This window comes from Mandrillus leucophaeus, unplaced genomic scaffold (assembly GCF_000951045.1).
Source record: "Mandrillus leucophaeus isolate KB7577 unplaced genomic scaffold, Mleu.le_1.0 Scaffold1106, whole genome shotgun sequence".
NCBI classification, from domain to species: Eukaryota; Metazoa; Chordata; class Mammalia; order Primates; family Cercopithecidae; genus Mandrillus; species Mandrillus leucophaeus.
The window spans coordinates 9,622-22,576 of record NW_012099277.1 but is presented as its reverse complement, the minus strand read 5'-3'; the positions used below and the strand labels follow the sequence as shown (position 1 = coordinate 22,576).

The 12,955-nt window shown below is 37.1% G+C and overlaps 1 protein-coding gene across 1 annotated transcript in view; it reads right to left on the bottom strand.

The window, feature by feature from the left end:
* Positions 1–7,051, bottom strand: part of VWDE (von Willebrand factor D and EGF domains) — an 88,755-nt gene extending 81,704 nt beyond the window's left edge. Inside the window, exon 1 of the mRNA XM_011992539.1 lies at positions 6,491–7,051. Within this exon, the coding sequence (XP_011847929.1) occupies positions 6,491–6,764 (274 nt within the window). The 5' untranslated portion in view covers positions 6,765–7,051. The remainder of the gene's footprint in view (positions 1–6,490) is intronic.
* Positions 7,052–12,955: the final 5,904 nt, after the last annotated feature.

The following is a 12,955-nucleotide window of genomic DNA, read 5'->3' as shown; positions in this document are numbered from 1 at the left end:
GAATAGAGAACCCACAAATAAAACCACACACCTACAGCCATCTGATCTTTGACAAAGTCAACAAAAATAAGCAATGGAAAAAGCACTCCGTATTCAATAAATGGTCCTTGGATAACTGGCTAGCCATAGGAAGAATAATGAAACTTTTCACCATATGCAAAAATTAACTTGAGATGGATTAAAGATTTAAATATAAGACCTCAAACTGTAAAAAGTCCTAGAAAAAAACCCTAGGAAATACTTTTCTGCACATGGGCCTTGGCAAAGAACTTATGACAAAGTCCTCAAAAGCAACTGCAAAAAAAAAAAAAAGAAAAACCCTAAAATTAACAAGTTGGACCTCATTAAAGAGTTTCTCCACTATCAATAGAGTAAACAGACAACCTACAGAATGGGAAAAAATATTCACAAACTATGCATCTGAAAAAGGTCTAATATCCAGAATCTATAAGGATTTTAAATAATTCAACAAGCAAAAAACAACTCCATGGAAAAGTGGGCAAAAGACATGAAAAGATGCTTCTCCAAAGATGCCATACAAATGGCCAACAAACATACGAAAAAATGCTCAACATCACTAATCATCAAAGAAACGCAAATCAAAACCACAATGAGATATTATCTTACATCAGTCAGAGTCAGAATTACTACTATTAAAAAGTCAATAAACAACAGATGTCAGTGAAGCTGTGGGGAAAGGAAACATTTATACACTGTTGGTGGGAATATAAATCAAATCAGTCACTATGAAGAGCCGTCAAAGAAATGAAAAAAGAACTAATCTCGAAGAACTGAAAAAAGAACTATCATTCAACCCAGCAATCCCATTTTGGGTATACACCCACGGAAAATAAATTATTCTACCAAAAAGAAGACACATGTACTGGTATGTTCATCCCAGCACATTCACAGTAGCAAAGACATGGAATCAGCCATGGTGCCCATCAACAGTGAATTGGATAAAGAACATGTAGTATACCTGAAACTGGTCCAATTGTCCCACAGAACTGATGTTTATGGTTTCTTTTGAATAAACATAGAAATTGACCCTGCCAGTCTTAAAACTTCAGAAAGTTACAACTGTCTTATCTGAGTTCCTTTCTCAGGAAACCAACCATCAGTCCTCCCAGATGGTATCAAGGAACTGAAACTTACTAGATTACCACATCTGGAAAATGAGATTCCAGACCCCTACCCATCGTGATTGCTTAACTGACCATCAGCTTCCTGTTGACCAACTCATCTCCCTTATTCCTCCCTAATTCCTGTATTCCTACATGTAGCTATAGCTCTTCTCTGCTATATAAACCCAATTTTAATCAGTCAGAGAGATGGATTTGAGACTGATCTTCCATCTCCTCAGTTGGAGCACCCTATTAAAGCCCTCTTCCCTAGCAATACTCATTGTCTCAGTGATTGGCTTTTTGTGCAGGAATATGCCTATAGTATAGGAGAAAAAGATATGATTGGCTTTTTTCTGAACTCCTAGTATTTCAGTAATACATATACAACATGCAACACTATGCAGCCATATAAAAGACTAAAATCATGTCCTTGGCAGGAACATGGATGCAAATGGAGGCCATTATCCTAAACAAACTAATGCAGAAACAGAAAACCAAATACTGCATGTTCTCACTTATAAGGACAAGCTAAACACTGGGTACCCACAGACATAAAGATGGGAAAAATAGACACTAGGGACTACTGAAGGGGGAAGGAAAGAAGAGGGTAAGGATTGAAAAACTACCTATTGGGTACCATGCTCACTATCTGGGTGACAATATCATTTGTACCTCAAACCTCAGCATCGTGCGATGTACCTTTGTAACAAACCTGCACATGTACTCCTTGAATCTAAAATAAAAGTTGAGATTTTTTTAAAAAAATAGAATTTTAGGTTCTTCAGCAACGCAGATGGTTAAAAAGCAAGAGAAAATAGAGAGTGGCTAGTTTGCTAAATCACTTTACATTGGCCTTCTTTACATGTCAAAAGACAAACTGAGGGCCTCTTCTGAATACAATTAGATTGAAAGCAAAAGGACAGAAAATAATATATCCTGCAAGTAGCAACCAAAAGAAAGGTGATGTGGTTGTACTACTATCAAACAAAGAAGAACTTAAAACATAAAAGTCTTACCAGAGATGAGGGATACTTTATAATGATGAAAGAGTCAATCCATGAGGAAGATAAAGCAATTGTAACATAATTGAACCTAATAACAGAGCACTGAAATATATGAAGCAAAATCCAGCAGAAATTGAGGGAAAAAAATAGATATTTTAACAATAACAATTGGAGTCTTTAATATCCCACTTTCAATATTAATTTTAAAAACAGGTAGCATAATAAATAAATAAAAATCAGAACAACAATATAAACCAACTTGACCTAGCAGATATCTATAAACACTATTCCTAAAAATATTAGAATATAATTTTTTCCCAAGTACATATGGAATATTCACCAAAATAGACAATCTGCTAGACCATAAAACAAACCTTGATAAATTTAAACAGAAAGCTGGGCATGGTGGTACGTTCCTATAAGCCCAGCTACTTGGGAGGTTGAGGTGGGAGAATTGCTTCAGTCCAGGAGTTCAAATCCAGCCTAGGCAACATAGTAAGAGCCTACTTTTAAAAATAAAATAACATAAAATTAAAACATAATTCAAAAAGATGAAATTCATACAAAGTATGTTCTCTAATCACAATGGAATGAAATTAGAACTCAATAACAATGAAATTTAAGAAATTTTACAAATATGTGGAAATTAAACAACCAAAATAATCACTGAGTTAAAGAATAAAAGAAAAAGAAAACTAAAAAATACTTGGAGAAATGTTAAAATGAAGATACAACATACCAAAATGTATGGAATGCTGCTACAGTAATGCATAGAAGGACATGTATAGACAGGAATACGCCTATAGTATAGGAGGAAAAGATATGAACATAACAAGTTAACCTTGCACCTTAAGACACTGGAAAAATAAGAGTATACTAAACCTAAAGGAAGGAGAAGGAAGGAAATTTTAAAGACTGGAAGGAAAATTGATGAAACTGAGTATAGAAAAATAATAGAGAAAAATCAGTGACACCAAAAGCTGGTTCTTTGAAAGAATCAACAAAATTGACAGACCTGTAATTAGATTTATTGAGAAAAAAAGAGAGAAAGATTCAAATTACTACAAGCAGGAATGAAATAGGGGACACCACTGCAAACCTTATTAAGGAATACTATGACTGTTATACACCAATAATTAGATAACTTAGATGAGATTGGCAAATTCCTAAAAAGACACAAACTACAAAAAGAACTCAAGAAGAAAAATAAAATCCAAATAGATTTATAACAAGTAAAAAGATCAAATCAGTCAAAACACTGCCCACAAAGAAAAGACTTGGCCCAGATGGCATAATGCTAAATTCTATCAAACATTTCAAAAAGAATTACTCCAGATTCATCTGAAACACTTTCAAAAAAAAAATAGAAGAAGATGGAACACTTTCCACCTCATTGTATGAGCCTAGTATCATAGCCCGTTATTATGGTTACCCTGACACCAAAGCCAGAAAAATATATAACAAGAAAAGATGACTACAAACCAACATATCTCTGGAAAATGGATGAAAAAATCTTCAGCAAACTGAATCCAGAATCATAAAATATACATACATAAAAATTATGACCAAGTGAGATTTATTCCAAGAACACAAGGTTGGTTTAATATCTAAAATTGAATCACTATAATATACCAGATAGCATAGAAGTTAAAATCCACATGTTCATCTTAATAGATACAGAAAAAGCATTTTAAAAAAATTCAACACCTCTTCACAATAAAAACACTCAACTAACTAGGAATAGAAGGAAGTTTCCTCAACTTGATAAAGGATATATACAAAACGCCCACAACTTACGTTTCATGTGATGAAGAAAGACTGGGTGCTTTCCTGTAAAATCAGGAACAAGACAAGGATATCTACTCTCATCATATCAATTCCACATTGTACTTTAGAATAGCTAATTCTACCCAGGGGGGTTAGCCAAGATAAATAAATAAAAGATATCCAGATTGGAAAGGAATAAGTAATACTATCTCCATATAGAAAACTCTAAGGAATCAACTTAAAAAACTACAGTATAGTATTCCCTCAATATCCACAGGGGATTATTTCTAGGACCCATAGAATGGGAGAAAACAATTGCAAATCACATATCCAATAAGAGAATTATATCTGGAATATGCAAATAACTTACACAACTCAATAAGAAAAAGGTCAACTACCATTTTTTTAAATGGCAAAGGATCTGAGTAAGTATTTCTCTGAAGAGGATAAGCTAAATGTCTAATAAGGACACTAAAATGCTTGATACCATTAGCCATTAGGAAAATGACGATCAAACTACAATGAAATACCACTTTACAACCATGAGGATGGGTAGAATTCAAATGTCAGTTAATAAAAAGTATTGATGGTAACATGAAGAAATTAGAAACTTCATACACTGTTGCAGAAACACAAAACAGCACAGCCACTTTGGAAAACATCCTGGCTATTCCTTAAGCAGTTAATCATAGAATTACCCTATGACCCGGTATTTCCACTCCTAGGCATATATCTCAGAGAAATGAAAACATACATCCAAACGAAACTTGTACCTCGGTGTTTATAGCAGCATTATTTATAATGGCAAAAATGTGGAAACAACCCAAATGTTCATCTTCTAATTCATCAACTAATGAATGTACATACCAAATGTAGTATATCCACATAATGGAACAATATTCTATCTTAAAAAGAAATGAAGTACTGCTACATGCTACAAGATGAATGAACGTTGAAAACGTTGTGCTAGGTGAAGTAGGCAATTCACAAAAGACAACCTATTATATGATTCAGTTTGTATAAAATATCCAGAATAGGCAAATGCAATGAGACAGAAAGTAGATTAGTAATTCCTTATAGCTGGGGAGGAAGGGAGGGTGATAGAAGGTATGGGGCATGATAACCAAGGGTACAGTATTTCTTCTTGAATTGATAAAAATGTTCTAAAATTGACTGTGGTCATGGTTGCATATACCTGTAAATATACTCTGAATATACACATATCTGTGAAAATGAAAAACCATAGAGTCACACACTTTAAGTGAGTGATTTGTATGGTATATGAACATCTTAATAAAGCTATTTGAAAAAAGAAGTCTCAATAAATGTATTTTCCATTCACCTCGTCTTCTAGTTTTACTCTATTAAACATAAAGAACTTATAAATGTTACCAATGTTATGAACTTAAAACCTGGTAATGGGTAATACTTGTCTTCAGTAGAGAGATTACAAAGCTATTATATAGGGGCAGAAAGGGGTTATGTGCTGTATAGTAAACATGAAATCATTTTCCTTTATAAACATCGGTCATTTTTTTCCTGGAAATATTTATCTAACTGTAATGAATAGAAATATGTTTTTACAAGTATTTTTTAAAGTTATTGATAAAGATTTAGTAAATCTGTAAGCAAACTGAAGAAGCACCAGAAAAAATATCATTGCAGAAAATAATACATTTGATTTTAGCATTTTATTTTTAAGTTTTGCATGGGATAGTGTTTGTATTACCCTTTTCCAAAGCAAACTTACATCGGCAAAACGGGTTAAGATTAAAAAAAGATAAGACAAAACTATACCCCTGACTGTTACAAACGTACGTAATGTTTTTTTCAAACTGCAGATAGCTGAACACAGATCAGACTTATTTCTGAAAAACGTAAGGAAACTTGTAATATAAGAACAAGTCACCTTCGTTAATATTCCTATCTGTACGAACACAAAAAGCAAGCAGGAAGGGCTAATGAAAGTTTGGTTTAACTTCACTTATTTTAAACTAAGTGTTCTTGGTCACGGATTAAAGAAGTGGGAGGGAAGTATTCGCTCCACAGAGATATCTTCTGCAGTGGCAAAACTGATTCTAACCTATATACAAAAACCATAATACAGTGTAATACGGATATACCAAACTTAATTTGGTGATGTATTGTAGGGTTAAAATGTTCACCAATGAATTATTTCCGAGGGTCGGGTTGGAGGTGGAATTCGTGCAGTTTGGAATTCAACTCTGTTTTGAGAATTCAGGTCCACTTGCGGCTAGGATACCTGGCAGATCCGGCCAAAGTTTCTTACAGTAAATTAAAAATCAAAGAGCAGGATATCAGCAGGAAGCAACCAAAAACAGAACCGAGGGTCGTAGAGTAAGAGGAGGCAACAACTGCATGTGCGCAAAAGAAAACTGAAGAGTAATAGGCTAGAAATTGACCACTTCAAGGACAGCGGAGGGACAGAGCGGAGGCGGGTGAGGAACAAACATCGCATGCGGTCTTAAAACGCACAGGGACGCTCCCCATGTCAGCGAAGAAGTCTGGCCCAGTCCTTCCACCGCCCAGGCGGCGCCCCTGCGCGCCCACCGCCGCGAGCCCTACCTCGCCGACCTTCCCCCGGGGCCAGGAGCATCAGCGCGGTCGCCAGCACCCAGGCTCCGCCAGGCATCGCTGCTTCCGCGGGTGGGGCGACGGGCGTCGCAGAGCCCGGGCCGCGGGTGACGGGAGGATGGGGCCACCGCAGCCCCTCGGGCTTCCTTTCTTGGATTTTCTCAGTCTGTTCCTGCTTGGAACAGGGAAGCTCCGCGTCCTGGTTCTGGGGCGCAGCCAGTCCTTTCGTGGGTAGAGCCTTCGCGCAGTCCCTCTGCGACTCCTCCCTTCCCATTTTGGCGGCCGGCGGACCTGAAAGCCACGCCCAACCTGTCCCCGTAGCCCAGCGTGTCCTGGCAGTGGCTCCGCCGCCTTGGATGTCACCGTGCAGTCGCACAGCCAGGAGCCAAGCTACCAGGATGTAGCTCTCGGCGTGCTGCGTCTTGCTGTTCTAACAGAGACTGTATGAAAACCTGGTAATCCTAGAAACTGCTCAGATGGACCTCCCATAAAAGAAACTTCACAAGGTTCCGTTGGAAGAGGCAGTTTCCCATGATTGTATCTTCAGACAGATTCCTAACTGCGTAATTGGCGCTGCTGGTTTGCACCCGAAGGCGAAGGCGCTGAAGATGCTCCTGTCACCTTAGATCTCAGTGATGAACGACACTAGGAGGGAGTAGACACTAACGTTGCAACAGTAGATGCCCTTTCTTCTGCCTCTGTGACAGGTTTTCAGAAGTAGAAAGGACTGCGTTTAGACACTAGCCAAACCGTGAGGTTTGTCACCCGTATTTGCCAGTGATTCCCAGAGTTCTTACAGTTGTCCAGTGATGACCCAGGACCCTTTAGCACGTGGTCACACGGCTCCCAAGATTGACCTGGGAGTTATTAGATCAGAGGACGCCAATGTCTTCCCCCAACCCTCGTTTTTATCTTTTGTTTTGTTTTGTTTTGTTGGAGACAGGATCTCACTCTGTCACCCAGGCTGGAGTGCAGTCGCACAATCACAGCTCGCTGGAGCTTTAAACTCCTGGCGTCAAGCAATCTTCCCCCTCAGGCTCCCAAAATGCTGGGATTACAGGCGTGAGCCACCCTGCCAGGTCTAAGGTTGTCAGAAGTGTTGTTGCCTCTGCAGAGGAACAGGGTCCTTTTTTCAACAGATTCTACATCTTTTTATGTCTGGAAATGAAACCTCACTCTCCTAGTTTTTCCCTGACTGTCTCATTCCTTGAGTCTCCCATCCATCACCTTGCACTTGGTTCTCACAGAGCCTTTACCTGAGAGGAAAGGGGACACTGGTCAGAAGAGGGTAGTTTGGCGGTCCAAGTGGGCACCAAGTTTCCATCCACAAATTTGGAGGCTCAAGGTTGGCCTAGGCATGGTGGTGGAAACAGGAGGTGTCCGAATGCATAAAGAAGTTATTTTTTTAATTATATATAATTTTTTATTTTTAATTTGAAAGGTAAATTAACATTTAAAATTTTAAAACTTATCATCTCCAGAGTAAAAATATTAACCATATTGGAAAATAATTTCTTTTTGGTACACAACACTTGTGTATAGCCCTCTTTCAAATGCAGAAAGGGCACCCAATTTTCTGGATTAAAAATAAAATATTACTTTTTGGTGGAGGGTAGGCAGGTGATTTTTATCTTAAGGCCTAAATATGGAAGGGCAATATAATGTAGGCACAATGAAAACCCAGAGATTTGTTAGTGTACAGTATGTCTTTTGTTTCCGCTTATAAAATTCTAATAAAACAGAGATAAGAAATTAAATGTCAGTTTTCTCAATCTATATGTGAAATCACCAGGAACAAAGTAATTTGATAGGAATCAAATCATAGCAGGTCTTCTGTGAATTTATTTTCTAGCAGTATCTATATAAATGTAGTAAACTTTTATACTTTCTTGGAGGACAACATTACTTATCTGACTTCCATCAAAATGCAATTTCAGGTATTGTGTTTCTTATTTTTTTCTTCAGTTTTTGATTGTTTATGAGTTTATGAGTTTACAATAGACTTGGACCAAAACACAACTTCCCTCCATGAGAGTTAAGATGGAAAAAAATAAAAGCAACTTAAGAATTTTTTTCAAGTCTCAGTAGAAAATGTATCTAACCTGGCCTGGATCTGCAGGAATGTACTGATTAAATGTTAGTTATATCATGCCCGTAATCCCAGCACTTTGGGAGGCCGAGGTGGGTGGATCACCTGAGGTCAGGAGTTCAAGACCAGCCTGGCCAACATGGAGAAACCCTATCTGTACTAAAAATACAAAAAATTAGACAGGCATGGTGGCATTTGCCTGTAGTCCCATCTACTTGGGAGACTGAGGCAGGAAAATCGTTTGAGCCCAGGAGGTGGAGGTTGCAGTGAGCCAAAATAGCTCCTCTACTCTAGCCTGGGCGACAGAGCAAGACTCCATCTCAAAAAGAAAAAAAAAATTAGTTATAGAACTGTATGAAAAATAAAAAGTAATAAAAATGATGTTTTAATCTATGTCTCATGAAGTTAATCAAAAATTGGTATAAGATTCTTTTTTATATTTTTATATTTTTTAAAATTAAAAACAATGGATACATGGTACCCCAATTATAGAGACTGACAGCACTTGTAAAATGCAGTAAATATCACTGAGACAAATAATAAGAATGTCAGAGGGAAGATGAAATGAAGCCAAGTGCTAATAAGTACAATATAGCTTAAATTAAAAGAAAAGATTAACAGGAGAAAAATTTCAAATGATAATTTTCTAGGGAAAGGAAATAACTCAGTTCTTGTCAGGTTAATTTACAAAATGATGGGCTTCAGTGAAAAAAAAAAAAAAAAATTCAGGGGGCAGAAAAGCCCAGTGATTAAGTTCACAAATCCTAAGTTAAAAATACCTGGGCTGTAATTCTAGATCCGCTACCTATTTAACAGAAGTGTAGGCTTGAACAGCACACTCAACTCCTCTTAACCTCATTTTTTCCTGTCCTATATAAATGACAATAATAGTACCCGATAGAGTTGAAGAATCAAAAGTGTGTGTGCATGCCTTTGTCTGGGTGTGAGGGTGGAAGAGGGTCTGGAGAAAGAGCACTCAGAATAGTGTTTGATCCACAGTAGCTATTATGATTGAATGTAACAGTTTACTGTTATTAGAACAGGGGTAAAATTCTACATAATTATACTTTTTCATATCTTATAATGTAAAGGTGCATCATTTCTCGGCACTACTCTATTACAGTGTCTGCATAGTTTGGAGTAAACTTCCTGGAAAATACAAATTTATGTAACATATGAATTCCTCATTCCATGTTTTACTAAATGAGTGAGCCCGTTTCCAGAAATGTAAAATTGGTAGGATTGCTTCTGGGGTTTGCTTGAGCTGAACACAAGTACACTCAGAAGCAGAGACTAAAACATACAGCAGGTCCTTGGTCATTATGTTTAACGTCACTTTGTTACAACATTGATGGAAAAAATCAATTTCTAGCAGGGGCCAATGTCGAGGTGGAATTGGCACGTTCTTTCCATGTCTGTGTGGGTCTTTTCTGGGTACTCCCATTTGCCTCCACTTCTCAATGCTGTCTGTATTGGGTGAACTGGCGTGTCGTGTCTACATAGGCCGTGTCTGAGTGATTGCGGTTGGGTGTGTGAGTGCGCCCTGTAGTGGGATGGCTTCCTGTAGAGAGCTGATTTACACCTCATGCCCTGAGCTGCTGGGATAGGATCTGGCCACTTGTGATGCTGAACTGGAGTAAGGAGGTAAATAATTATCTTGTTTTCATTAATCTTGATTCAATATATGTACAGTTTATTTCAAGGTTTAATATTAGAAGTATTTTGGTCTTTTTTTAGAAGTTGGCGATGTTTTTGTAACCAGAAATATGGTATGGTAATTTAACTCATGTTGATATCAATTCGTCTGTAGTAAAACTGGTTTCATTGTATGTTGTTTCACTTTACATCGCAGTTTGCAATAACCTGTGGACAACGTTGAGGACTCAACTGTATGTGGCTGTAAATGTGGACAATAATGAAAACTAATCAGCTGAGGGAGGAAAAAGATGAAAGTGGATGACCAAAACGAAGGTGAGGTGAGAAACATGTGAAAATAATAGAGAAACAGAGAAAAGCACCCATACACACGCACACACACACACAAAGAGACAGAGACAGAGACAGACAGAGAGACAGAAAGAGAGATACGTTGATTCCTGATGACTTTCCATTCAACAGCTCCAGAATCTTTTGAGGACTGCCTATGTTTCCTGTCTTGGAGTTCCCTGAAATACTCCCAATAGACTGCCTATAAATTAAGGTTAAGTGACTTTGAATTTGTTTTGCTGTTGTTGTTTACAACCAAAAAATATTGTCTAAAACTGTTTGAAAATATAAACTGTATAAATTATTAAATATTTGGTTGTGCTTATGCATTTGCCAGAAGAAATAGAAAAATGCACTTGAGATTTGCATTGAAACATTACAGTGGTTTGTTTAGGAGGAAATGGACTCGTCATTTGACCATGATAGAAGCTATCCAATCAAAAAGTTTCAGGGAAGAGTATGGTGTGTTCATTGCAGAATGAAAGAAAATCAGCAGTTAAGCTGATTTTGTTATGATAAGCTCAATACGTTTCACAAGAAGATGATTCAGTGCTAGAAAGTCTGGAATACCATTGGCTTTTCTTTCCAAGTAGCCATGACTACCTATAAATGATTAATAATTTCATTGTAGATAGTTATAGAGATTGTAACTGGAAATAGCTACAAAAATACAAAGATTCAGTGGTACTGAAGCCCAGTAATATTTGCCAAATGTGCCCCATCTCTAATTCTCATTCATAGGCTGAACTTCCTCTCTTATAGCTTCTTTCCTTTTTCTGCATTTAAAATTTCCTTCTTTTTAAAAGTGTTGAAAATGAATAAGAAAAAGCTGAATAGGAATGAAGAGCGAACCAATTTTGTTTCATTAAACATAGTAATAAAGAAAAACAGTTGATAGTTGAAAAGAGGATGCCCTAAAATCTGCATTATAGAAATGTTTTACCTGAAAAATGATCTGCTTCATACAGATCAAGAATTAGGGGAAAACATGTAATTTTTAAAGGAAAGGAATTAAAGCAAATCACTTATTTAGTTGTCCCTAGAAAGCCCCTTTAAACCTGGTTCCTCTTTTAGTCTTCCCTGTTTGGGAAGATGGCACTATTGAGTATCCCTCATCACCAGCTAGGAAAAAGGCATGAGGCTCCTCCCTTCTCTCTCATTCATGACTCCTCTTTTGTATTCAATCCATGAATAAGGAGTCCAAAGAAATCTCACACTCACCTGTTGCTCTGTGTTTTCTCTGCTACTCTGCTGGTCAAGCCTCCTCCATAACTCACGTGGATCACTGCAGAAAATACCGTATTTTTTCTCTGAACTTCACTCAGGCCCCATCCAATCTACATCTCTGCCATATAATACCGGGATAAGCTTTCAAGTTGTAAATAACACCATGTCCCTTCCCTAAAACCTTTCACTGGCCTCCCAAAGATAATGGGTAAAAATACCAGAAGACTGTGCGACAGCTAGCCCCTGCCTACCTGTTCAAACTCAAATGCACTGCTTTTCTCCCACTCCCACTCTCCCTCCTCAGCTCTCACATGTGCTATACTTCAACTCACTAGCCTTGTGAACGTTCCTAAAAGTTCCTAAAAGAAGGCAACCATTGCCCCTGGCAGGACTGATTGTTTATCCTACAGGTCTCAGCTGAATTTCACCTCCCAAACACCCTGTTTAAATTGGCTGCTTACGCCAGGTCATTCTCTAGCGTTACACTATTTGTTTCCATTTCAGAACTTAAACTAAATATTTAATCTGTATCTTTGCTTATTATCTGCTTGTTGTTGTTGTTGTTGTTTTTACTAGAATATAAGGTCCATACAGATAGTGGTCATGGTTCTTTTACTCACCTTGCAGCATCCCTGACATGAACGAATCTAAGATAAGTATTTTTAAGGATAGAGTTCTAACAACATCTACATTAAAAGAAGAAATGAAACTCTGACTCTAATTTTACTGTACTTTAAATTAAATATCAATTCAACAGAAGCACCTCAATTGACTTGGTTAAAAAATAAGTATTCAGACTACATTTACTATCTTAGATGGTGGTTCTCAGTCCTTCAAACACTATGTTAGATTCTGATTGCCATTTTAACTAATTACCACAAATTTTGTAGCTTCAAACAACACAATTTTTTACTTGTTTATTTTATCATATTACCTTATATGTCTGGAAGTCAGAAGTATGAAATAGGTTTCTTCTTTCTTTATTTTCTTGATTATTTGTCATTTATTTTCTGTTTTATTATTTCCTACTTTTATTTTTTCTCAGCATTGAGCTGTAATTGATGAATAAAAATTGTTTATATTTATGTTGTTTGTTTGACTATCTCCCCATTTGTACAACATGACATTTCTATAAACATGTACATTGTGAAATGACTACAGAA